This window comes from Ctenopharyngodon idella, chromosome 7 (assembly GCF_019924925.1).
Source record: "Ctenopharyngodon idella isolate HZGC_01 chromosome 7, HZGC01, whole genome shotgun sequence".
NCBI classification, from domain to species: Eukaryota; Metazoa; Chordata; class Actinopteri; order Cypriniformes; family Xenocyprididae; genus Ctenopharyngodon; species Ctenopharyngodon idella.
Window position 1 is genome coordinate 13,869,773 of NC_067226.1, and position 27,865 is coordinate 13,897,637.

Genomic DNA, 27,865 nt, shown 5'->3' on the forward strand with positions numbered 1-27,865 from the left:
GGAATGTTTTCTTTGATCCACATTTATTTAAAAAATGTACATCAATTTCAACTCCCAATTGTCTTCTTGTGTGCCTCTCACAGCCCGAGGCACATTTACTGTTAGTCTCAGGATTGAATGTGGGAATGTTGAACATGTTGGTCTGTATTTAGACTATGCAGTGTTATATTCTGCAACTCAGCAGACGAAGCAGCTCTCACTGGGTCCTGGATGTGTGGCTCAGATCCCATATAATGCACACATGCACATACAGACAACTCTCACCACAGTCAAATCACCCTCTCCTCCCATTCCTTCAGGCCATCTGGTAGCCATTATTAAGAAGCCTGAAAAAGTGCTCATTTTGTTGTGACACTCCTTCCAGTAAATCTCGCTGACTTTGCCTCTTTCTCTCTCTCTCTCTCTTTCTGTCTCAGATATTTCTGAGATTCCTGAAAACATTAAATTATGTCAGGCCTTGGAGATTGCAGACTTCAGCGGAAACCCCTTGACCAGGTTAGTGGGTTGGAGGAACCCCCAAATCCCCTAAAGCTCTGGCTCATATCAAATGACATTTTCTTGATTATGAAAGGTGTAGAGAAGTTGGGAGAGAAGGGAGAAGTAAGAATGACACTAAAAATGGGTTAAAAATGATCATGTTTTGTTAAAATGTTGTAATGTTATTTTTATAGCAGATGAGAGTGTAGCAGGGTCTTTGTTTGGGTCAGTCAGTGTACACGGCCATTAGAGGATGTCAACTTTATTCATCAAACAAATGCTTCCCACTCCTTATTTACATTAGAGCAGGAAGACAAGTGCTGCTGCTAGCGGTAACCTCTTTCACAGACCAAGCCTCTTCCACTGTGTGTCTCATTTTCCTTTTGTGTGTCTCTGTCTCAGGTTGCCTGATGGCTTCACACAGCTCAGAGGACTGGCTCACCTATCACTCAATGACGTGTCACTGCAGTCTCTACCCAATGACATAGGAAAGTAAGTCAATGTAAACAAGCTCCGTTGTACGCAGTCTGCCAGTTATTGTCTCTTCCACCATAAAATGTGTTAAATAAAATTTAGATGTATTTTGCAAGTATTTGACACTGCAAAGTCATGATAAAACAAAAGTAGAAGTCTAAGAGAAGACCATTGTTTTCACCAGATGATCGGGTTGACATTTTGATGAAATATTGTGAGGTCAAAATTTCAATGAGCCTATACGTGGATGAATCATTCACAATAAGATTTATAACATGCTTTGAGAAAATAGATAGGGATTTTTCCCCATTTTCATTTCATGCCGACTTTAAAATCATTATTATAGATGTACAAAGCAAGCATCATAATATGTATCAGTTAGGTCATAGATTTATATGGTACTGTATGCTTTTATGCAATTTTTAACAGAAGGTATGGATAAAAGCAATGTGTATACCTGTGCATATTATTTTAGAATATTTAAAGTGTCTTTGTATTATAAAATAAAGCAGGCATCCTGTTCACATACAGACACAATCTCTCTCCATCTAACACATCTACGCACACACACACATGGTTTTTGGCCACCGTTGATGTCGTACAGATGGAAGAGCCCCTTACTCTTCCAAATCAAGTGACACGCACCATCTGACACTCAGTCTCGTCTCTTTCTATTTCTCCATTCAGCTTGTCAAACCTGGTGACTCTAGAGCTGAGGGAGAATCTACTGAAATCTTTACCTTCGTGAGTATTTTCCCAATAAACTGCAGTCATTAGATCCACAGTGCTCATGCACTGAATTTACCCCCAAAATCATTTTAATGGATACAAAGCAAATGACATCAAATGTGAAATGTCTCTATCATCTTCTAGCTCTCTTTCCTTCCTGGTTAAACTGGAACAGCTGGATCTGGGCAGCAATGTACTGGAAGTTTTGGTAAGAAACAGCCAGTTCTTTAGTAATATTAACAGCAGTCCTGAGATCAGTTGAATCATGCATACACATGCATGGCATATTTTCAGGTTTATTTAGAGCATGTTATTTTTGTTTGCTCCAGTGTCTGATTATCGTTTCCTTTACTGTACTAACACCTGAGCACCTGCTGAGGAAAATATAATTTAATATTATTATTATTTTTTCCTTTATTATGTGCTTCTTTTCATATAATTTCTCTATTTTCCATGTCCTGTCTTTAATCTGCTTGCTTTTTATATTTCTTCCATTCAGCCTGACACACTTGGGGCACTGCCCAATCTTCGTGAGCTGTGGTTGGACAGAAACCAGCTCTCCTCACTACCTCCTGTGAGTACAGACAGCTTCTGATTGGCTGATTGTCATATGGGTCATTTGTCTGGATGATTTTACATATCTAGTTTAAATTCATGCAGATGTTGTCCTTTTCAGACATTGTTTACCTTCAGTGCAGTTGATTGCATTTGGCATGTGCCTGTTCTGCTGATAACTGGAGTGGAAACTGAAGTGCTTTAATTCACTTTCGGCTGACTGAAAGATGACCTCTGTGTTTAACAGGAGCTGGGCAACCTGCGGCAGCTGGTTTGCTTGGACGTGTCAGAGAACCGTCTATCAGAGCTTCCCACAGAGATCAGCGGCCTTATCGCCCTCACAGACCTGCTGCTCTCCGAGAACCTCCTGGAAGTCTTGCCGGACAGCATTGGTGAAACTCTATATCCCTCTTTACAAACATAAATAAATACGAGATTGTGCTTGCTTTTGTGTAGAGACAATAAACACACTGTCCTGCCCCTCACCTTAAACTCTGATTCAAATTACTGAAAACAATGTGCTGCCCATTCTAAATGAAATCAGCACCTATATGGTGACAACCTCAAGTTTACTAGAAAAAATGTTACTTTTGATTTCAGTCTGCTACCTTTTTTGCTCACTGTTGTGATTAGCCTGGTGGAAAATTTGTCAATCTTCCCATGAGGTGACAATGAAAATTATAAAATTTTTGATTTCTTTCACAACAATAACACACAATTTTAGTATTGAAAAAGTGTGCAAATTTGAACTTTTTTAAAAACCATTATGGTCTTAGTTGATGTTTAAAACTGAGTTTTTCTTTGCTCTGATCCTCTGAGAAACATGTTTCTGTTGATTTGAGAATCACAGCACTGCCCTCTAGTGTCAGCAGACTTTTGTCATGTTGTTGATGCACTGTCATTACATGTTTAGAGATCATGTTTTGTTCAGCTACTATCACTTATGTATACAGTGCAGTTTTTTTCATAGTGATGTTTTTGTCCTCAGTGTTCATCTTAAAACTGTTTTGATATGATTACTGTTTTGATATGATTACTAAAATATTGTTTTTGTGGTTATTTCAAAGCATGCATGAAAACTTATACAGAATGCTTTTCCTTACAGGCTCGCTTAAGAAGTTGTCGATTCTGAAAGTGAACCAGAACCGCTTAGTACATCTCACAGACTCTCTTGGCGAGTGTGAGAACCTGACAGAGCTCATGTTGACTGAGAACCTTCTCCAGGTACACAACCCCACACCATCTGATCTCTGTGCTGTCTGCTTTCATTTTGCTTAATGCACTTTCTAATTCTGTAAAGCTGGTTTTGGAGCCTTACATTATATTTTTTGTATTATTCTGTCACAGTGCTTTTTTTGAAATGGTACCATTGTGGGAATTTTATGTCGAGATTGAGAGAACAAGAGGACTATTAACTGGAATCCATTTATATCAGTTTGTTTACAGGGATGTAAACTTGGATCTAAAATAAGTCGTTTGGGTGATTTGTGTTGTAATTTTTTGAAAATAAGTATTTATTTATTTATTGCCATAACAACCTAGTTGTCTGGAATTTTTCTTGGTGAGCTCATCCACAATTGACTATATGCATGGCTACTTCCTGGTTGTCGTTAAGCCAGCTTGGGCATTTTTGGTGAACTGTTAGCTGATCATTCTCTTCTCGCTGTACATTGACAGAAAACCATCAGTGGTTGACTTTTTAATGTTGTATTCATATTTTAATGCAGTTATCACATTTATCTAATTTTCCAATAAACCAGTTTTTTTTATTGCAATAAAGACAAAGCTTTTGGGACCATTTAAGAAATGCCGTGTCTGTAATTAGATACGCACACATTTTTTCCAGCACTTCAAATGTTATTTTTAATGTGATGACCACAAACATTATTTGTTCATCCTTCTGAGATTTTCCCCATTTGTAAAACCGAATGATTCAAAATGTAGGAAATCCAACATTTGATAGAAAACACTTGGCGGCAGAGTAGCATTTATTTGCGCATATATCAGCCATTTCCTGTAAGTTTTTCACTTGGTTTTGCTTTTCAATAAGTATTAAACATTGTAAAATAGCTAAGTTTAAAAATACATTTTGTCAAAGTGAAGTATGAAGTTCTCACAAAATCTCATGAAAAACAATAACTTTTCTTGTGAATGAATTACACAAAGCGAGCACCGCGCTTTTCCTTTGTAATCACAGCAGCTGTCAGTCAGTGCAGCGCAAGCTCAATGATTTTGTCACACTTGTGAAAACTCACATTTTATTTAATGAATCTAACTAAAATGCACAATAAATATTTCATTTTTGACGCTTTTTTTCCACATAAAAGTGTGAAAACTGATGGTCGAATTGAATTTTTTATTATTTATTATTATTTTATACTCATATTGAATGGGTTCCATAAAAACAACAATGTGAACAACTGAAGTAAACAAAACTTTATATATATATATATATATATATATATATATATATATATATATATATATATATATATATATATATATATATATATATATATATACACAGTTGGGGGAGGGAACTCACCTTAGACTCTATATAGTTTTTTTTTTTTTTTTTCTTTTTTTTTTTTTCTTCTTCCCAGAGGGCATGACCCCGGACCCCTAAGGGGGGTTGCAACATTTTCACCCTGACGAGTTTGCATCCCTGTGTTTAGTGGATGCTTTCATGCAAAATAACTTGCAAATAAATAATCACAATTGATCCTAAAGGAATCAGCAATATTAGCAGTACCACAGTACCAAATTGCAGGAAGAAAGCAGGCGTATCAGAGCAGAGCCCTTTGTGAAAACGTCCTTGTGCCATTTTCTCTTTCAGTCCCTCCCTCGCTCACTCGGGAAGCTGAAGAAGTTGACCAACTTGAATGTGGACCGAAACCGCTTGAGCAGCGTCCCAGCAGAGCTGGGGGGATGTGTCAGTTTGAACGTGCTCTCCCTCAGAGATAACCGCTTGGGAAAGCTACCTGCTGAGCTCGCCAACGCCACAGAATTACACGTGCTGGACGTGGCAGGCAACAGGTGAAAAATGTGTTCTGTATAAGAAACCTTGTCTAAGTCTCTATATCACAGGTTTTGGATGCAAGAAGGTCAGAGTGACCGTAAGAGTTGCTACCAACTGTGCGTTTCATGCATTGAAGTTTCTCTATCTATCGCTCTCTATCGCAGGTTGCAGAACTTGCCATTCGCATTGGCCAATCTGAACCTGAAGGCCATGTGGCTGGCGGAGAACCAGTCTCAGCCCATGCTGAAATTCCAGACAGAGGATGATGAGCGGACTGGGGAAAAAGTTCTCACCTGCTACCTGCTGCCCCAGCAACCCTCATCAAGCCTTGGTAAGACGCTCTGCCATCCTCATGTATGGAACTGTCATGCAGGTTATAGTCACACCTAGGGATGCACCGATACCAAGCTCATGTACTTGTACTCGTACTCGTAAAAATACCCCCGATCTTAAAGACCAATACCTCACGTGACGTAACTGACAGAATTTCCCGTGCATAGAGACACCGGCGGCAGCAGCAGAAACAATGTCAGCTTCAGAGGTGTGGAAATACTTCAGAATTAATGATGACAACCCACACATTGCAAACTGCATGCTTTTATTCACAATTCGTTATCGATTAGTGAAGGCGGGATAGGCGGAATCGCACTGAATGACACAGACCAGAAGCACTCTCTCTCTCTCGCACACGCTCTCTCTCTTTCTTGCGTGCGTTCAGTTCTGCTCGCGTCTGAATGGTCAAATGCACACATAGTTGTCAAAATGTTCATCGTGTGGAGTATCTCACGTAAATACAGTCGGTTATGGCTTAAGTGGACGTAAACATTTGGGTGAAAACAGGATGTGTGTCAGTATCCATCAGTAACGTCCTATCTCGTATCCATGGATTCAGTCTTAAAGGGATCGTAGCCTATATTTGTCATTAATGTTAATAAAACAACAAAATATGTTAAATAAATGTATACATGGTAAATAAACCTACTGTATCTGAAAAACAAGTTTATTTAATTTGTATCTCTATAGTATTTGTTGTATGTTTGTAATTTGTTTGTAAATTTCTTTTTATATAACAACAATTATATATATTGGTAATTATGCCCTTTTGAAGGATATGAAATTTTTGTTCTTTAAGTTTGTGACAAGCACATAAAAATTATTACTTTTTTCATTAGAGTAATAATAAAGAAGCTGTCCTACATTCATTAGTCTCACTGTGTTGTGCTTGGAAAACTGCAACATCACCAAAAAAAAAAAAAAAAAACAGAGAGAGAGAAATTAATAAATGTATAGGCATCGGTACTCGAACTCGGTCTTTAAAAAAATGGTATCGGTGCATCCCTAGTCACGCCCATAGTAGCTTCACATAACCAGATCTTTAACTAAACAGCATGACTAAAGTGCCTAGCCCACATTGCAGCGTATTCTAGCCAAGAACCGCTCACTTAGCCAGGAACAGACCATTTGACTGAAAAATTAATTTTAATAATGGTGTGGTAGTCTCTAAGATCAGATACACAGAATTGTTCTCTGATAATAAATACAGATTATTTCATAGCTTGAATACCTGTCAGGTTCCAAACATTTTTAAATGCAACCAATCAGATTAGAGCAAGAAGTACTTGTTTGAAAAGGTGCATTGAATATCGGTAAAAAGGACTGTGGGTGGTCCATGGCCATGCTGTCTGAAGCTGGGACTACATCCAAGTGAGTCCATGACACACTTCATATTATAATATTTTGTAACATACTTTGCAGAGAATCTGTTGGACAGGAGCGCTGATGAAACCTGGCCCACAGACACTAATTTGAACAGGGTATCAGTCATTCAGTTCCGGGATGACTCCAAACACGAAGAGGAAGATGAGGAGACTGCGGCAGAGAGGAGGGTGAGCATGGGAATGTGTACAGGATGTTTATAATTTCTGAACAGCTGTTTTCATGAAATTGTGTGCCTGTGCTAATTCTCTTGATGTATATGTGAACCAGCAGGGTCTTCAGAGGAGAGCCACACCACATCCTAGTGAGTTAAAGGTGATGAAGAATGTCATTGAAGCCAGAAGAAATGAGGCATATACAGCCAAACCAGATGAGGATCTGGAGTCCCCAGACTCTGAGGTAAAAGCAAACAAAGACACAATTATTTCATTTTATTTTACTTTATTTTATTAGGAGTTCAAAGGTGCTTTTACAGCTTGCAGCTGTAATGTAATTTTTTTTTATTATTATTGTTATTAAATGTATTATTTAAATACATTTGAATTTCCTATTACATACAAACTGTTTAATAATGATTATTTAAATATTAGATACAAACTGCCTAGTTATTACTATTGATATATGATTGTTTTCCACAGGAGAAGCGGTTGAGTGGGCTGTCCAATCAAAGTCATGATTCTCAGGCTTCCAGTAGCACCGCCTCGGCCACTTCTCAGGACGAGAAGCGGGCTATAAACAGTACAGGGATGGAGCTTAATAATGGACAGGGTCAAGAGGAGGAGGAGCTAGATGAGATGGAGGTGGAGTATTCTGAGGTGAGCTGCACCATTATTGTTCATGTATGCGAATGTCTAAGTATGTTCAATACATCCTGCATATAACTATGAACTCTGTTCATGTGCAAACTACTGTATTGATTACGTTTAAGTTTGTGTGAATACATTAATTTATATTTATGTATATTAATTTATACATAATTAATTGGTAAAAGATTTTTTTTTTCCCTTGATGGTGAGCAATAATAATCCTGTCACTACATTGGTAAGAAAAGCATTTTCACAGAACAGTTTTTCATTCGCAGCCCACTGTGCACTTTGCCGAAGAGCCCATCATCCGTGGCGGTGATGATGAGGAAGATGAGAATGAAGAAGATGATGAAGACGCTGAAAGGAGCGATGAGGACTCCCGAACGCCACCTTTTCCTGCCGAGAAACAACGGCTCATACGTAAAGACACACCACACTACAAAAAGCACTTCAAGATCACCAAGCTGCCCAAACCCGAGACTGTCGCCGCCCTGCTGCAAGGCTACGGTCATGACGGCCTGTCACCTACTGCTCACACCCCTGAGGACGAAAGGGATGGTGATGTGGAGGAGGAGGAGGAGGAAGAGGAAGAGGACGAGGGAGGAGTAATAGTCAATACTCCATTCCAGCACAGACTAGAAACTGCTGAGCTAGAAGACAGCAGGCTGAGTCAGATGAACTCGTCCCTGCAGCCGGTGAAGGTAAGAAGGGCTCACTTCTTGAGGGGTTGGTGGGGGAAAGGTTGGTTACCTCATTCAAAGTGTATAGGCAGGTCGCTGGTGAAATCAGTTTATATTGTCTTAGGGTTTATGCAGTTGAGGTGTTTAATAATCACATCTCAGTGCAGAAGCAGAATTGTTTCAGCCCAAGATGTACAAAATACAGTTCTAAACGCCTGAGACCACTAGTGTCCATTTTACATTTTTCTAATTTAATACAATTTATTTCATTTCAAATTATATTAACAGCAGAACAATTTGTTACATTACCGTTCAAAACTTTAAGATTTTGTAATGTTTTTGAAAGAAGTATTTTATGATCACAGAGGCTATAAATACAATAAACAGTAATATTATAAAACATTATTACAATTTAAAATAACTGTTTTCTATTTTAAACCAATTTATTCCTGTGATGACAAAGCTGAATTTTCTGCAGCTATTACTCCTCAAACCTTTTGCACGATACATTGAAAAATTGTTACATTTCAAAGACAGTGTCTTTGGTTTGTGCTCATTTTTCTGTAATGACAGCAGCACTGAAGTCTAAAACACAGATTTTCATTTGTAGTCCCACGCTTTTGTACCCTGCTGTATAAATATTTTTTTCATATGTCATCCATTTTATCTGTATCATAGTCATTATGTCATTGGAATGAACATTTGCAGCATGCAAAAAGTATGACAAGAATATGTTAGACTGTTTTGCCTGAATGATAAATGCTTGTTTTATGTGTTTTGATGACCTCTGCCCCTGGTCTGATTGAAAGGACGAAACCTCAAATGAAAAAGCTTCTCCTTGTTTTGCCCTACCCTTTGTCTATGTTTAGCTCCTCCTCCACAGCTTGACTCCGCTCCATTGAGCACTGCTCTTGCTTCTCATCATCATTTGCTGTCTCTGCTGCCTGGGGGAATCAGTGCACACTGCCTTCTTTGCCCACCCTTCCACAATTGTCTGTGTGCTGATCATTTTAAATTATACCTGAGCTTCACTTCAATGGAATAATCCTTTTTTTTTTTATTATTATTATTATTATATAGGTGTCAAGTAGAATTATGCAGACTCCCATTAGTCTTAAAAATACATATTCAAAGCTTGAAACCAAGTTCTGTATATATCTGGTTCAAAATATTCTGACCAGGGTCAAGAACTCGGAGAGAGAACGTGTGTGTGCGTGTGTGTGTGGTCTCCAAGACTGGATGGCTGAGTGGCTAAGGAATGCTTGCACAGGGCTTGTCTGCGCATGTTTTCAGTTTGAAAAAATGTAGTTTGCTCGTCCTGTGTGAATATTGACGTTTATGCGGATTCGGGTAATTGCTTTAAATCTGTTTCATAGCACTGACTCACTAATGATTTGTCAGGGGTTGATACTGACAACCTGTAACTCTGGTTGCTACACCCAGACGGTGGGCTTTTAGTTTTCCCTGTCAAGTCTTTTTAATTTTCCTGCTAAACATTTTAGACTTGCTTTGTAAAGTGTGATATGGCTGTAATGGTCTTTTTTTATTTGCAATATTAAGCTTTTTTACAGATATGCATAGCAAGCTTTTGCATAGAAAGCAGATATTAGCTGTGCATTTCATGAGCTGAATCTTCTTGCCAAATACAGTCTAAGAACTGGGAACTGTGTTGTTTTAAAGCAGCAGTTCAAAAAAGGTTTGTCAAAATCTTAAAATTTATAGAAATTGTAAAATCATGTAGTTGATTGGCATTACAAACCTCTTTTTTCCGTTTTTGAAAATTTACGGCCAATTAAAGTGAATTTAACAGATGTACCTCTCTAATCATTAATGGCTCTCCTGTTGTCGTTTATAATACAATGATTTCTCCTTACTGTGAAGACAGCTCATTAAGCGTGTAGGTCAGTGTTGTTTGCTGTGTGTGTGTGTGTGTGTGTATATATATGTGGTGGTTTGGAAGCGCCCTGTCTTTCTGTGGGTGTGTGCTGCCCTTCCTAGGTGTGTGTGTTTGGTGGTGTGTGTGTTTGGTGGTGTGTGTGTGTGTGTGTGTCATTCAGTCAGCTGTGAATGTTTGTTTGTTTTATTTCAATTTCCAGTCATACAGCTTCTGTTTTGTTGTTTTTTTTTTTTATTTGTGTTTTTTTTTTTTTTTTTTTTTAATTTATTTTTTTTGGCCTGACTAATCTGCATGCCCTCTCGCTGGTTCCTGTCCTAACAGGGGGTGTCATTTGATCAAGTCAATAATCTGCTGATTGAGCCTGCTCGAATTGAGGAGGAAGAGGTCTGTACCTACTCTCTTTCCGCCCAAACTCCCTCTCTCTTCCTCGTGCTCTCTCTCTCTGTCTCTCTCCCTCTCTCTCGATTATTCATTAATTCACTCATCATTCACCTGCAGTTCAGGGAATCACGACCCACCATAAAATTCCTTCATTAATCTAAACCTGATGGCTAGGGAAATGCTAACTAACACTTACTTATCACCACTGTAATGGATCTTAGTGATTGGAGAAGAAAACATTGTCACAGTGCTTCTGTTAGCTGAAGATAGTAAAGAAATGTTCTAGATTGAGTGCATTTACAAGCTCTGTCAACTGCATCTGTGCCATTCTGTCATTTACCACAGGAAATAATTTGGCCTTGTTCTTTAGTTTGTAATAACAAACAAAAATAATGGAATGATGTGTGAGTCTATAGACAAACAAAGCCATTTTCTGTGGTAATCGAAAACATGTTATGCATCTTAAGAATTAGCCTTAAACTTTCAAGAAATATTTCTCCCTTCCATGTTTTTCTCCAAACTAGGTTCCATTATTGTCTGCCTGCTTCTGTTTTTCTGTCATTTTCTTGTTTTTCTTCCCTCTTTTCCACCGCCAACCCCTCTGTCAGGCTCTGCCACCAAGGAGCATACATGAGCTAGTGGAAACTTTTATTGATTTATTTATTTATTTACTTTTGCAGCATCATATTACGAGTGTCTCTGTCTTGTCTGATTTAAATGAACAAGACCCACAAAAGTAGTTGTTTACAGTTCTATAATGAAATAATTTACATTTGTTACTTGCTATATCAAAATACATGTACGATTGATGTTCCGGAAGCCCCTAAAATTGGTCATTCTGTAGTTGCTTATGAAACAGATGGTGTGAGATTTGCTTATTCTTCAAAAACAAACCAGCCAAATTATCGTTTGTTTCTTTTTCACAGTGCTATATAAAAAGATGTGAATACTATGAATATCCCATTTTGCGTTATGTTGATATTGAATTTCAACATAAAAACCTTGATACCCTCTCTGAGATTTAGAATGGATATGTGGACAATGAATAGCACTTACATTTTTAAAAAGTAATTCCTGACCCAGTGCCACTGTAGGATAAGTGACCATCAGCCATAACACTAGACCGAATAAGATGATTACTTTGCACTGAAGTTGAGCATTTATTTATACTAGTCGAACACACGGTTTCACATGATTTCATTGAACAAGAACATCATTCTGTCTTCTTCACTTCAGTTTTTTCCCCATCTACACACTCACTATGCCCACTTTGCATGGCTGCTGCTGTAGAATCAACCACATCTAGTCCATCACACAAAAGATCTCACCACCCCTCACATTCATTTTGTGGCCGTTGGGTAATTCACGGTGTGACTGTTTGGTGATGTGTGCCCTCACTTAATCAGTCAATACAAAGTCGTTTTTTGATTAAATTGTCATCAATTTTACTATTGATATTAGTTTTTCATGTTCCTGTTATATCATGATGGCATTATCAAAAAAGGACAAATAACTATCAATTGAATTGGCTTCAGCCTTCTTTTTTAGGCCATGAATCTTTGCCAGTAAGTTGTTCAATGACAATTAGACTTGAACTAGATGTGGAGCCATCATTTTACCATTAATCTACAAAACTTGAATCAATACAAGTTTTGAGAGAGGTGATGTTTAAACCTGAGCATGTGTTTTATATATAGTCTGCATTAATCAAACAGATCCTTAGTGCCCTGTTCCAGCAACATTGGCCTCCTCTCCTTGATTGTTATTAATTTTATATACACTACCGTTCAAAAGTTTGGAGTCAGTATGATTTTGATTATTATTATTATTTAAAAGAAATGTATTATTTTCCACAAGGATGCATTAAATTAATCAAAAGTGACCGTAAAGACATTTATAATGTTACAAAAAGATTTCTCTTTCAAATATATGCTGTTCTTTTGAACTTCCTATTCATCAAAGAATCCTGGAAAAAATGTATCCACAAAAATATTCGGCAGCACAACTGTAGTTTCAACATTAGTTAACATTTCAAAAATGTCTTTTTAATAATCATTTATTATTTTACATGTACAACAATCATGCTTAAGCAGACTTGCATGACTTTCAGGTTGTCACCTTAGTAAACAAAAGATGTGAATGTAAATTCTATATAGAATATATCATTATATATTTTTGTATAGACCATATGTTGTCTATGTATAAACTGTGCAATTTGAGTAAAGGCTAGAATACATGACATTTTTTGCCTCAATTTACAATCTGAACGAGTCGATGCTAATTGCCGAAAGTCATCCAGTCTGCAGATTTGAACTGACACATTTCACAGAAAATCGCGTAGTGTCCAGTTTCAGACTATAGCTTCAGACTATAACGCCGTCTAGTTGGAGGATATCAAATGTTTGATATTTTGAGCCAATTTTAGAACGCATATTGTTTTCAAATGTATTACTTCAATAAATCAAAAAACGGTCAAACTAATTCAACTTGCAATGTTTGATATTTCTCTTATTAAAAGAGTTTCTGTGCTGTATGTATGAATTTGAATAGATTGTTCAATGATCCTTGAACTTGTGTTCAATTGTTATTGTATGTAAATGAATGCAACGTGAAAAATATCAAGGAAAGAAGGCTGCTGGTTGGGACAATATATTTGATCTGTCTGAACATGGATGCAGTCTTATTCACACATTAAAGAGATTTCCTCTCTAAACAAGCATGCACTGCATGAACGCTTCATGTTTTGTTTTTGTTGTTTTTTTTGCTCTGTGAGTCAACTCATGCATATTATAGCAAATGTCTTGTGAGATACATTTTGTAGGTTTTTGTTCTTTGCACTTTTCTGTAAATGTCTGATCTTTCTACTTCATCTGTAGCTGACCCTGTCCATCCTGAGGCAGACTGGTGGGTTAGGCATCAGCATAGCAGGGGGGAAAGGATCTACGCCCTATAAGGGTGATGATGAGGTACATTTTAATGAGCTTTCATGCAATAGTTTAATTTCAGTGAGTGTGTTGTCAGCTTGTTTTAATGTACTGCACATATCCTTTTCAGGGTATTTTCATTTCTAGAGTGTCAGAAGAAGGCCCTGCAGCTCGTGCTGGGGTCAAAGTGGGAGACAAACTTCTTGAGGTGAACATCTGTTATGATTTTCTCCTTTAAGTTGCCCCATACAAAACCAGTCATTCATGCTGCTTTAAGTCCTCCATCTTTGTATTCATCTGGTCTCAGGTGAATGGAGTAGACCTGCACGGAGCGGAGCATCACACAGCTGTTGAGGCCTTACGTAACTCGGGGGCAGCCGTGTCTATGACCGTTCTGCGGGAACGCATGGTGGAACCAGAGAACGCCATCACCACCACGCCGTTGCGACCAGAAGATGATTATTTCCCCCGGGAGAGACGGTCCAGTGGGCTGCCTTTCCTCCTGGACCCTGCCTCACCTGCTGTTAGCACTGGACCTTCACAGCGACTAGCCACTTGTCTGATCCGCAACGATAAAGGTTTAGGTTTCAGCATTGCTGGAGGGAAAGGGTCAACCCCGTACCGAGTAGGAGACACGGTAAAAACAAGACTCTGTTCCAGATACACTTGTGACTTGCCTTGTAGTAAATATTTTATGGTGTGTTCATTGCATTGGTGTCAGGTTGTTTTATCTCAGTGTTTGTTTACAGAGCGCAGGGCAGGTCTTCTGCTCTGTCCGTATGTTTTACATATTTAACAGAAATGTATGGACTGCATAAGCCTCTGTATAGCGTTCATCACCTCTAGGAAGGCTGACCGAGGCTGCAATGATTAGAATTACAGGGACTGACACCTGATAGGGCTGATAGATTAGAGGATGGCAGGGGATGAAGTATTTTTGGATCTCCGCTGCAGGCACACATCATACCCCCCTTGATCTTTCTGACACACGGCCTCATTTTTGCACCACTTTCACGAAGGAGACAGTTACACATTAGCACATGCACACACTCTAGGCTGAGTAATTGTAAGTCCTGTTTTTGTCCTTCTGCTTGACATTTGTGTTCTCTTTTACTAACAAGTATATGTCACCAACTTGTCTGTTTGCTACACTGAGTTTTCGGCATGCAGTGTTCTGATCACACTTCTAGAGAACATACTGTGAAAGTGCTGACAAAGGCGGCTTGAAGACTATCTGCGTATCAGTTTACTTATTAGTTGTCTTTGAAGAATCAAGTGGCCTTGAAGGTCGTAAATAGTTATTTTAATACTGCATAGTCTAAATTATATTTTTAGAGTTTTAAATAACCCTTTCCTTGACTATATAATCGGCTGTTAAAAACAAGACAGGTAATTTTAAGCTAAGGTCAGCAGGATATTTTCTGCTTTAGAGGCATGTGGAATTGCAGCACACTGACTAGCTCTTAACAGCTGTACAGGAGAGCTGAACTATAAGTCACTAGCTGCAGTATAGCCCTGCAAGTGATGTTAGCACTGTTACTTCTAGACTATGACCTGTTTTAATTCTTTGTGAATGTACAAAGCAGTAAATTCACTGCTCTGCACTGCTCTTTATAGTTCATTTTCATTACTTTGTGAGAATTTTGATGTTTCCATACACTGCCCTCCAAGAAATGAATATTATTCAGCAAGGATGCATTATATTGATCAAAAGTGACAGTAAAGACATTTCTAATGTTGCAAAATATTTATATTTTTAAATAAGTGCTGTTCTTTTGAACTTTCTATTCATCAAAGAATCTAGAAATATCTTTTTTTTCACAAAAATATTAAGCAGCATAACTGTTTTCAACATTGATAATAATAAGAACTGTTTCTTGAGCAGCAAATCAGCAAATTAGAATGATTTCTGAAGGATCATGTGACACTGAAGACTGGAGTAATGCTGAACATTCAGCTTTATCACAGGACTAAATTACATTTTAAAATGTAAAATAGAAAAGTTCATTTAAATGGTAATATTTCACAATATTGCTGTTTTTACTGTATTTTTGATCAAATAAATGCAGCTTTAGTTAGCAAAAGAGACTTCTCTCAGAAACATTTAAAAACTCTTATGGAGTTGATATTACTGTTGACTTGACTGTTGTCCTGCTTTTTCCTCAGGGAATCTTCATCTCTCGTATTGCTGAAGGAGGAGCTGCTCACAGAGACAACGTCCTGCACGTGGGAGACAGGGTCATATCAGTGAGTCTCTCTCTCTCTCTCTCTCTCTCTCTCTCTCTCTCTCTCTCTCTAGTTAGTGTAGTTTATCAACTTACTTTATTTTACAGTTAAAAGAGTAGTTCACTCAAAATAAATGTCACAATTTACTCACCTTCATGTAATTTTAAAAACTTAAATTTGTCTGAATTTGTTCCTTAGAAAACAAAAGGAGACGTTTAGCACATTTTTGAGGCGGTTGTTTTCCATACAAAAAGTGAATGGTTACCATTGTCTATCAAGCTCCAAAAATGACAAACAGCACCATGAAAGTGATCTATACAAGTCGTGCTGTATTTTAAGTCCTCTGAAGCCATGTGATAGCTTTGTGTGAGAAAAAGACTCATTTATGCAGCCCTCAAATCTCATTCATGTTCGTGTATATTAAAATGTGGCACAAGAAGACATGTCACCTCAAAAATCACGGGGTGTTGGATCTTGTGATGCATCAGATCTGAATATGAGCATGAATATGACTTAATTTGGATCTGTTGTTCACACAAAGCTATTGTACGGTTTTGGAATAAAGCAAACAAATTATATGGACTATATTTTATGGTACTTTTATGCTTATTTTTCTGAGCTTATGAGTCACCATTCTCTTTCACTGTATGGAAAATTATAGTGTGAACACTAACACAGTTCCTTTTTTGTGTGTTTTACTATACCAAAAAAATAATAGATTTTAAAGGGTATTAGATGAAGTGAATAAAGTTCAGCTCACTGCATGGATCAGTTAGTCAGAGTTAGTTGTAGCAGAGTGCAACTGAGCGGTCTTCTGGTGTTTTACTGTGCTGTACACCATAACTTTTCTGCTTCACACCATGAAATGATGTCACTGTGTAATTGTGGTAACCTTGCTTATATTACTACTCAGCATTATGACAATTATAATCCCAACTGTTTTGTCTCCCTTGAGCCCTCTCTTTATTTCGAGATTTTGCTGCTTCTCCCTCTGTCCTTGCATGGGTTTTCACTAACACACTTCTTGCCTGCTTGGTGTCGGGTGTGGTGATGGGAGGTTTTTGACTTGTTCTGTGGGCCTGCTGTCATGGTAACTGCATGCGTTACCATAGCAGCTGCCGTTCTGTCACCCTGTGGTAAGCGCCGGTACTGAATGGTCAGTGCTGACCTCTGTATGTCACCATGGTGGAACTTCTTACTTATAAACAATGTAACCAGAAATCAAAAATAGCCTTTCCTTACATGAAGCAGGACAGATTAGGCCACATGCCTTGGCTTTGCCGAGAGAATCTCTAATGTTATGTAGTTTATGCGAAAATGGTGAACAAAGGGGCTTTAAACCACAGTTCCAACACAACATACCATGTGTCAAGGTATGACCCAGATCGTAATTATAGGGCAGGATTTAAAGACTTAAAGAATAAAAATAAGTAATTCTCTAATATGATGAATGGGTTAGTACTTGTACATGCGTAGTTATAATCGAGTTAAGAGCAGGTTTTTATGTAGTCGGGCTACAGTCTCTATCTGTCCATGTATAGATGACATAATGTGTAATCGAATATTTGAAGGATTAAATACAGGTTGTGCATCACCTCTATGTTATGGAGCAACTGCACAATCCCAATGCAAGTTGTAGTTTGATAAGCATGTTAAGATGCTGGGCGAAGCCAAGCTACAATCATATTATCCAGATCTGTTAGTCTGGCTTTCCCAAAACCAGACTGGTACTATTTCAGTCAGACTAAAGTGTTTACATGACATGTTAAACAGATGAAATACTGCTGTTGTCCAAATGTATTCAACATTTTAAAGTGCATGTTGTCACACTTATTTACAATTGTAATTATAACTCATCTCGGACTAAACTCACTTTTTGTGAGTGAAAGGTCCTCTAATCAAAGTATATGAGATTTATCTGGAATACATTTATATATGACAAACTGTAGTAGAGTTTGTAGACTGTTTTCAGAAGGCTGCTTTTTTTGCACTTGCTCTAACACACTATGTGATCTTGCTACCTAAAGCATCTCCAGCACTTCCTCTTTCTCCCATTGCACATTCCCTTCTCTTTTCACTTCCCTCGTCAGATGTGTCTCAGTTTGGTTTGATGCATGATTTTTCACTGAGAACCCAGGTTTTTAAAACCAAATCTGTAAGTGAAGTGGAAATCACTTTCCCTTTAAGCCTCTGAATGCATGAGAGAGGGCTTTCACATGATCCAGATCAGTCCAGTACAGGAACATTTTTCCCCCAACTAACACCTGGAAACTCTTTAACGTTCTTCTAAAATCCTACATACAGCACTTAAAGAGCCAGTAAGACATCACAAGCTCAGCATGAGAGGCTTTCTTCCACCCATTTTGGGCATATTGGCCCTCTCTGACCCTCTGGTGTTTGGCTGTCACTCCAGATCAATGGTGTAGACATGACAGAGGCCAGGCATGACCAGGCAGTAGCGCTGCTTACTGGCACCTCCCCCACCATCACCCTCCTGGTCGATCGGGACCAGGCCAGTGCAGGGGGCGCCTCCCCTCGAACGCGACCTCATTCACCCCCTCCTCCAGAGCCATCTGACTCACCTGAGCAAGAGGAAGGAGACGAGCACCTTGGAAACCATCTCAACTGTCCCATGGAAGATGAATACCCCATTGAGGTGCGAACTCTAACTAAAAGTGTGGCAGTGAGTCTGAAGGGAATGTTTGTGTTGATAAATGCTGCTTGCTGTAGTTTAATCTCATAACAGCTTCATTTTGCTGTTTTAATGCCTCACTCAACAGAGAAAATGGTGCACGGTATGAACATTGCATACTGGATTTATTATGTTAGGATTGTGATTTGGCCTATTGAAATGTACTTGATTGCTTTTGCATTTTATTGATGTTCCCTTGATGTTTTGAAGTTGTGTAGTTGTGTAGATTGCCTAGAAGATGCGTCTCCATCACAAATAACTGAACATTCAGTTATTTACGCTGAAATATTTACACTGCCATTCAAAAGTTTGGGGCCAGTAATATTTTTCTCTTTTTTCTTTTTTTTTGAAAGAAATTAATACTTTTATTCAGCAAGTATGCATTAAATTTCATCAAAAGTGATAGTAAAGACATTGTATAATGTTACAAAACTTACTATTCATCAAACACTGAACAAAGTACCACCGTTTCCACAGAAATATTAAGATATTAAGAGAATCATAAGAATAAATTAAGCAGCACAACTGATTTCATCATTGATAATAAGAAAAAAGATTCTTGAGCAGCAAATCGACATATTAGAATGATTTCTGAAGGATCATGTGACTGAGGACTGGAGTGAATTTACGTTTTAAAATATATTAAAATACAAAACAATGATTTTAAATTGTAATAATATTTAACAATATTGCTGTGTTTTACTGTATTTTGGTCAAATAAATGCAGCCTTGGTGAGCATAAGAGACATCTTTCATTAAAAAACATTTTTAAAAAAATATCTTACCAACCCCAAACTTTTGAACAGTATCTTATTATTGATTAATCTCAAAAATTACTTATCACTGCATTCATCAGACCTACTGTAAGCCTAACTTTTTAAACTCAATACATAAAACTTGACTCCTTTTTAATGGATTGGAATTTTCTCTCTGGACAGGAAGTGACGCTGATCAAAGCGGGTGGTCCCCTGGGTTTGAGCATTGTAGGGGGTAGTGACCATGCCAGTCACCCGTTTGGAGTTAATGAGCCAGGGGTGTTCATCTCAAAGGTAAATTAAACTTCTTAATGATTATTAACAAGTATCTAATATGATGCAGGTTAACCCTCTGGGGTCTGAGGATTTTCGGGGCCCTGGAGAAGTTTTGACATGCCCTGACATTTGTGCTTTTTTCAGTTGCTTATAAACATATTAATGGCAAAAGTGTCATTACATTGTATTCAGCACGAACTAGGCTACCATAATATGTGAGCATATGTGAGTATTTTTGAGAGAATAATGTTTATACGTGGTTATTGAAAAAACAAAAAACTTAAGTCACTGAAATATGGCCACAAAACAAATACTAAATGTGTTCACAAGGCTTCTGGGTATTGGAGGTTGTAGACTAGAATTTTTGCTTCAAAATTATGTAAAAATTATCCTGCCTACTCATTCATATAAAACAATATATTGATTTAAATTTTGTACAGGGTATCTGCGGGGCATTAAAAAGCATTAAAAGTCATTAAATGGATTTTGTGAAAATTAAGGCCTTAAATGGCATTAAAAAGCATTCAATTTTATTTTTACAGGCATTAAATTTTTTAGATAGTTTTGAAGAAAAATAATACTACCAGTTTATTTTGAATAAAGCCTAAATAATTAATAACTTTGATTTGCTGTCACAAAATATGTACATTGGTGTGATACGCACACGGAACCAGTTTGGTAATTGCCTCCGGCCGGTGCAAAATTACCGTAACGCCGTTTTGGACAGCGGCGCACTGGGACCTGTAGACAGAAGGCTGAATCAGTGTTGCCAACTTAGCGCCTTTTCAGACCCCTTTTGCGACTTTTTTCTAAGAAAGCGTGTTGTGATGAATATAGCGACTTGTTAACCTGATCTAGCTTCCGAGACCCCCTGGTACTATCGCACGAGCACGAGGCCTTGCTTTCCTGCCGCAGGCGCACCTCTCTGGTTCAGCAGCGCATTCAGTTGAGGATGTGTTGTCAGAGAACAAATAAAATAGATACTATTGCTTCTAACCTGAGTGATCATTTTACATGTACATATAGCCAAAATCACAGCAAATGTCTTTATCTTATGTGTATGGTGATTTTGTCAGACAACATCTCGATTATAAATCAGGATTTTAGTGCTGGTTTAACATGTCAGGGCTCGAACTTTACTTTCCCGATCGGACAAGTACCTGATTGAAACGTCAATACCAAAAAAAAAAAAAAAAACAAGAACTTGGGAATCACCAAAACGCGAGTATGAGTATTTTATTACATTTGGTTTTTGTGGCGATCGATAGTGTATAATAATAGGCTGTATAATGTACTGACGATAACAGTGTTGCGCTGTTGAGGCTTGAGCACCATCTCGAGGAGAAATGGAAAGCACACACAAAAAGAAACTCAGTTACTGCGGTAAAAATTCAAAATGTGGAGTTTTTATAACTTGATACTGGTAAGCAAAACCACACAACCAAGAATGCTGTTTTCCTAAATAGGCTACCATCACGATTAAAAACATGACACTGATTTCATACAACAGTTCAATTAACAGGTAGTTAATATCAAGCCACTTACATTTTAGAAGGAACATTGACTGTTTTTGTTCTCTTTTAGCAGCAAAAATAGTTTTGAAACAAAGATCACAGCAGTACCAAAGCGCAACACTCAGCATTGTTTTCATTACTGAATGATTAAGCATTTTGAACGAATCGGTTGAGTCAAAGATTAAATGACCCATTCATAAACAACTGCCTCATTCTTGAATGAATCAGCCATTGGAATGAATCGTTTGAATGAATGAATCAATGACCCACTCATTAAGACAGTTACTTGCCGCCACCTACTGGTGGTTTAGTTTTATTTTTAAAAGTATCATTTCCCCCCCTAACATTTCATATTTGTATTTTCAAAAAATATTTAAAACAATCCCATAACATTAATTAATGTGGTTGTAATCAATCAAAAATATGCAGATTTACATATGTCAAAGCTGCAATATTCTGTAAGGATATTGCTTCAGAACAAATTTATATTTCCACCACCACAAAAAAAAAAAAAAAAATTCCGGACAATCAACTGTTTTACTCGTACAAGTAAATGACCGATTTACGCATGTCCACATGACAAGGCTTAATGTCAAGCCCTGTATGTAATCTTAATAGGCCGCGTTTCAGTCACCATTTCATATTGTCTGACAACAAAAACAGAAAAAATATATAGATGAAACAATTTTATTGGGAATTTGGCTGTATTAAAATATATTATGTGAGCAAAAGGGTAGCAGCAGAGAAGCAAACAAATATAAAGGGCTGACACTTGGCAGAATGTGAATACAACAATGACATGATGAATATTCTAATTGCCGTATGTCGACATTTAGCGGCATATATATATGGCATTAAAAAGGCATTAAAAAGCATTAAATTAGATTTGATGAAACCTGTAGAAACCCTGTTGTAAGACACTTTTTGTCAAGAAAGACAGTATGCGGGAGGCGCGAATCTTCATGAATAATGCTGTGATTCACACCTGAGAAGACAAAGACCCACATAATGACCCGCATAATGAGCCCTTTCAGTCAGGTAGGCTATGTGAGAGGAAACTAAAAAAATCAAAGTACAAAGTAGTTTTTTTGTAGTTTATTCAGAATAGTTAACAATATAAATGAGACACATTTTGAGTATATAGTTGTACCTGGAAATAAATCCTGTTAAAAGATATGTGAACATCACTTAACTGGCATTCCAAGGTGTTTGGTGTTTCTTTGCACTGGAGAAAAGAAAAAAAAAAAAAAAAAACTTTCCTGCTTCCAGTCAGTGATCTCACCATTATATTCTTTCAAAATGTCCAGTGTGGGCCAATATCTGGTCACTATGATTCTCAAATCTGTGAGATAAAGAAAAAACCCTCTGTGAGCATGCTGATAACAGGATCATATCAGCTATTGTATTAACATTAATATAATGTCCACTCTTAACAGAAAACATGATTTTTGTGATCTTATGCATGCATGTATTTTTGCACATCATGTGAAGAAAATTTTGTATAGGCCTATATTTTAAATTACAGTACCAGTCAAAAGATTTGACACATTACTATTTATAACATTTTTGAAATATTATTACAATTTAAAATAATGTTTTTCTATTTTAATATACTTTAAAAAAATAATGTATTTCTGTGATGCAAAGCGTCTAAACCTTCATATTACCTCTATGGTATTTTATATATTATATATAGAGCTTAAATGTTAATGTGCAGTTTAATACATTGCTAACACGTTTTATTTCAGTATTTATTACATATTTCAGTCAATTTCACTCATCTCAGTATAGCAATATAGTTTGGGAATAGCCATGGCAATTTACTAATGTAAGTTGTGTGTAGTAAACGAAACTGCACGTCGATCTGTCCCATTAATTCACACTGAGACACATAACTTGCAGGATTCATATTTAAACAGTCTTTTTGCAGTTTAATATTCACAGACACTATATCGTGATTAGAATAAAGAACTTAAGAATAAAGTGAACACAGCTTGCGCTTCGTGGGCGTGGCCGAATTAGTGGATAATGAGCTGATTCGCCAACGTCTGACATGCCTCTCTTTTTATTTAGATTATATAAACAGTTTTTGATTTGACTTACATGATTTAAAACCTGACATTTCAATGTTTCTTTAGACATATGTCTCATTTTTGTGTCATTAGTATTCACTAAGTTACAGTTCATTTTCTGAGGACTATCAGAATAGACTTCATTCAGAGAGAGACTGCGGCTCGCACATCATGTTAGTTTTCTTCATTTTGCAAAAAGCACAACATATTGTTTTTACTCTGAGTGTACACAAATAAAAGAAGTCATTTCACAGATTAGAATGTTGTATAACTCTTAATTGTATTTTGAGTCTCTTTCACACTGATAAGAAAAAAAGCAAGGTGGTATCGCCGGCGCGACCACCGACTCGAGAGTGTTAATGTCGAAAATTAATGCTGTGATTTGTGGTCAGTGAAGCTTGTGTCAGATGAATTGATTTCTGACCTTATTGCGTTTCTGGGTAGGTCATCCCCAATGGCTTGGCCTCTCAGAGTGGACTTCGTGTGGGTGATCGTATCTTGGAGGTGAACGCCATCGACCTGCGACATGCCACACACCAGGAAGCTGTTAGAGCCCTGCTCTCCAACAAACAGGAGATCCGAATGCTTGTGCGCAGAGATCCCTCGCCCCCCGGCATGCAGGTATAACCACATTTGTTATTAGCTGAGGAATGTGAGCTAAACCTACATTATGGCCAGCTGCTGTCAGGTGGTTTCTTACAGTCACATCTGTGAAGTTCTCTTGGCTCAGTCAGATCTAACAAATGTCTTTTTCTGAAAATACACCATATTGCCTCATGAGACCAGAACAAACTTACATACCCTCTAAAGCTCAGGGCACACCAAGTCAGCGATGAAAGCTGACTGTGTTGTCGACTGCGTCTTGGCCAAAAAGCTGCACTTGAACACACCAAAAGGACTAAAGGCAACTGTCAACTAGCACATGCATTCTGCGTCTACGTGTAAGGATATATCTGTCTATATCTGCAGGTATCAATAGTCTGTTTTTGTCATTCAAAAAGGAAAACCGAAACTAGGACAGTAGATACAGTATACAAACCGTAAACAAAGCAGTGCTTGCTTACCATTTTTGAATATCAGTCATGCTGATCACTTCGGCTCATGTTATTATAAAAATATTTGTGTATTCGAATGCTCAGGTAAGATGGCGTAAAATTATAACAGCCTTCTATCTGTACAGTCTTGACTTCTTTGCTCTTTCATTGCTTTCGCTTTTTTTCTCGTGCACTGACTCATTCGTTAAGTTGAACAGCCAATCAGAGTTCTCTCTCACCAACGGCCCAACACCGATTCAACATGCTCAATCGGCCCAAAAAAAAAAAAAAAACAGACGCCGTCCGACTAGAGCCAACAGTGCAGAACACACTGAAATTACTAAGCTCACCAGCGCTCGAAAACGGCCTGTCATTGCCCAATGGCCAACCATTGGTTGGTGTGTCCCGGCCTTAAAACATTCCTGTGTCATTGTAGGAGATTGTCATTCACAAGCAGCCTGGAGAAAAGCTAGGCATCAGCATCAGGGGCGGAGCTAAAGGCCATGCAGGAAACCCCTTTGACCCCACAGATGAGGGCATCTTCATTTCCAAGGTAACCATAAAACTTAAACCCTGCAAGATTCTGATAGCAACAAAAGTACTGGTCTGGTTTCCTCCTTCACTACAGTCATGTAAGTCTTTGATTTGTTACTCACTTGTTCTTAAAGGTGAGCTCCAGTGGTGCCGCTGCACGAGACGGCCGACTGCGGGTGGGCATGCGTATTCTTGAGGTGGGCAACAACAGTCTGCTGGGTATGACACACACGGAAGCAGTGAGGGTCTTGCGTGCTTCCGGTGATTCCTTGGTTATGCTTGTGTGTGATGGCTTTGACCCAAGAAACGCTACAGGCATAGAGGTAAACACTTTTACAGGAGAAGAGATCTGCTCTGGTGTCCAGCTGTGGCTCAAAAATCATTATATAACATTATGTATATACTACTACATATTTTGCATATTTATTTGTAATTTATTTGATTTTTCAGGCATCCCCTGGTGTTATTGCAAACCCGTTTGCAGCAGGTATTGTTCGTAAGAACAGTATGGAGAGCATCTCATCAGTAGACAGAGACCTGAGTCCTGAAGAGATTGACATCATGCAGAAGGTGAGCTCTCTCACAGAGTAGGAACATCAGTGACATGGATGGAAAAATAACATTCTTCTGTCTGACCTTTCCTGCAGGAAGTAGAGATGGTGAGAGAGACATCCCAGTGGGAACGGGAGGAGATGGAAAAAGTGGTGAGTGATTTCCTCCCCAAATCGCTTTTGTCATATCAGATTATTATCATAATAAGAATTGCTATTAAAATGATGACCACTTCCAAATCTCTCCTATAACTATAACTAATATTTGTGGATCTGTCCTTTTCTTTTCTCTTTCTCTTATCTTATGCCCCTCTTTTCCCCCAAACCTTTCTGAATGATCTTGGGTGCTGCTCATTCCAAACATTACATCTCGTTTCTTCTCAATTCCATTCATCTTCTTCATTAAATATGTTCTCATGTCTTCATGGTTCCCTGATTTTATTTTTCATCCATGACTCTACGTCACCTAAACCTCATTCCCATCTGTGCAATGGATGTCATCGGAATGTGTGTCTGTGTACATATTTGTGTGGGTAAAATGTGTGTGTGTGTGTGTGTGTGTGATTGGGTAAATTTCACCCCCAACTCCCCGCCCCCACTCCCTCCTTATTACCCTCCCTCTTTCGGTAAAGGAGCGTATGCGCTTGGAGCGCGAGGAGGCAACTCGCTTGCTGGAGGAGGAAACTGAGGTGAGGCCTTATGCCCTCCCTGTCTTTATGGCCCATAGTAGGGCTCCAGGAGTGAGAAACGGGACCAGCAGTCACCTTGAACATGGTCAAATGAGTCATGTCTGAACCTCTGAACACTAGAAGCTCTTTAGATCCAGTGTCCTCATACTCAAAGCTTAATGAAAAGTATAAATAAAGTTCAGAAGGTTGTTGAACATGTTCTTTTAGTGAACAAAGATCTTTCAGTGTAATCTTTCTTACGCTCTCTCTACAGAATTTGAGCACTGGACCCCTGAAACTGGACTACAAGACACTGGCGGCTCTGCCTACAACTAGTCTACAGAAAGTTAACAGAGTAAGTGCCTACATGTCATCATGTTTTTGTAAATAAGCAAGAAAGCATCTAGAAACAAAATATTTGAAAGACTTTGAAAAACTTTTTTGGACATAAAAGCAAAGAATTTCCGAACAAATGCTTCCTTTATCAAAAGTGCACATACCTACTGGCTGCTGTACACGTCAGTGAAATGAGCCTTTGTCACTGTAGACTAGGGCTGGGTATTGACACAGATTTTACAATTCAACGCACCTGTGGTAACTGGAACTGGCTGGAATTACAGATACATTTCTCATGATCATATGGAATATGTGGACATTTTTTATCTTCTGCTCTGATTTTAATGGAAAAATATGGTCAAAATGTGTGTGGGTCAGCTCATTTTCTCACATGCTTGAATGCTTAGTGTTTTGGTGAATAAATATTGGTCTTTCTGAAACATTATGAGGTCAAGCTTTACATTTGCTTAGTAGTACTCATTTTACTAGTAGTGCCAAAGGTGAAGCAGTCCAGCTGCTGGTCATTCCAGCCATACCTCTGACAAAATACAGATTGTATTTGCTGGTGCTTGAGATGGAGTGAGGGGGAGGTGCTGGCCGACAGCTGACAGTAGCTCAAGTTATTTTAAAATGTATGCTGTGAGCTGATTGGCTGAATAGTTTAATGGGTGGGTGTGGCCATTGAGAATGAGGGACCCTTGGAAGCTCTTGACAGTTAAGTTATCTTGAGTCGAGCCTTTTGGAATCAGCTCCTGTCATCTTACTGTGAGTGTACCACTGCTATTACTCTACAACTCTTTGACTTTTCTGTTATTTCTTCATCACTCATTCCTTCTTTACTTCCTTTACTACTTTTTTTCTTTTTCTTTTTTTGTTTTATTTTATTTAGGATTTGATTACTGAAATATTAACAGTATCCATTGGTTGTTGGACATTGAGTTAGCATTAAGTCAGTAAATTGTATTATGCTACAAACATCCCATTAATAGTGATTTATTGCCTTTAGTGACGTTCAGTAAAGATTATAAAATGTATTAGTGTAATTTGAGCTTTGTAATTAGTTTTTTTTTTTTTTGATGTTCCTTGATATATTCCTTGCCCCTTTGTTGTAATTTTTAGCCTGTGTCTATTTGCTGGGAATGTATAACCAACATGGCACTAGCAGCTGTTAGCAAAGTCAAATGAGGCATGGAGAGGGGGTGGACTGCTTTTAGATAGGGAAACACTAGCGCACAGTTTTTTGTGGTATATGAAGAACCATTTAATCACGGCTATTTATAGATACTGTTTTGTAGAGCAATGTCTTTTATCTGCACACGAGCCATTGAATTAAGTTTTTATCTGTATGAGGCCATTAACTGTATGTGATGGTCACAATGTGCCACCTACAGCACCTGTTTGTGAAACCACATTTGAAGCATTTTTTTCCTGTGATGAGAATCCAGAGAACAGATTTATAATGCTTCATAAGGCTTCATACTTACTTGTCATAACAGTTATGTAAATGTTTGTATATTGTGGTTAAGGTTCACTCTGTAGAGTTACATCC

The 27,865-nt window shown here is 38.0% G+C and overlaps 1 protein-coding gene across 15 annotated transcripts in view; it reads left to right on the forward strand.

Annotated features, from left to right (window-relative positions):
* Window positions 1-27,865, forward strand: part of scrib (scribble planar cell polarity protein) — a 92,415-nt gene that overhangs the window by 44,160 nt on the left and 20,390 nt on the right. For 11 of the 15 annotated variants that reach the window (XM_051899237.1, XM_051899242.1, XM_051899235.1 and 8 more), the window contains exons 3-29: window positions 417-495; window positions 880-969; window positions 1,639-1,695; window positions 1,825-1,888; window positions 2,180-2,254; window positions 2,483-2,627; window positions 3,341-3,459; window positions 5,072-5,271; window positions 5,419-5,585; window positions 7,010-7,140; window positions 7,241-7,369; window positions 7,609-7,785; window positions 8,052-8,477; window positions 10,675-10,737; window positions 13,611-13,700; window positions 13,789-13,866; window positions 13,966-14,295; window positions 15,825-15,905; window positions 18,298-18,540; window positions 19,515-19,625; window positions 23,638-23,814; window positions 24,664-24,780; window positions 24,896-25,084; window positions 25,212-25,331; window positions 25,409-25,465; window positions 25,945-26,001; window positions 26,255-26,335. In XM_051899237.1, the coding sequence (XP_051755197.1) occupies window positions 417-495; window positions 880-969; window positions 1,639-1,695; window positions 1,825-1,888; window positions 2,180-2,254; window positions 2,483-2,627; window positions 3,341-3,459; window positions 5,072-5,271; window positions 5,419-5,585; window positions 7,010-7,140; window positions 7,241-7,369; window positions 7,609-7,785; window positions 8,052-8,477; window positions 10,675-10,737; window positions 13,611-13,700; window positions 13,789-13,866; window positions 13,966-14,295; window positions 15,825-15,905; window positions 18,298-18,540; window positions 19,515-19,625; window positions 23,638-23,814; window positions 24,664-24,780; window positions 24,896-25,084; window positions 25,212-25,331; window positions 25,409-25,465; window positions 25,945-26,001; window positions 26,255-26,335 (3,653 nt within the window). The remainder of the gene's footprint in view (window positions 1-416; window positions 496-879; window positions 970-1,638; window positions 1,696-1,824; window positions 1,889-2,179; window positions 2,255-2,482; window positions 2,628-3,340; window positions 3,460-5,071; window positions 5,272-5,418; window positions 5,586-7,009; window positions 7,141-7,240; window positions 7,370-7,608; window positions 7,786-8,051; window positions 8,478-10,674; window positions 10,738-13,610; window positions 13,701-13,788; window positions 13,867-13,965; window positions 14,296-15,824; window positions 15,906-18,297; window positions 18,541-19,514; window positions 19,626-23,637; window positions 23,815-24,663; window positions 24,781-24,895; window positions 25,085-25,211; window positions 25,332-25,408; window positions 25,466-25,944; window positions 26,002-26,254; window positions 26,336-27,865) is intronic. The other 4 variants (XM_051899236.1, XM_051899238.1, XM_051899240.1 and 1 more) reach the window with 4 other exon arrangements.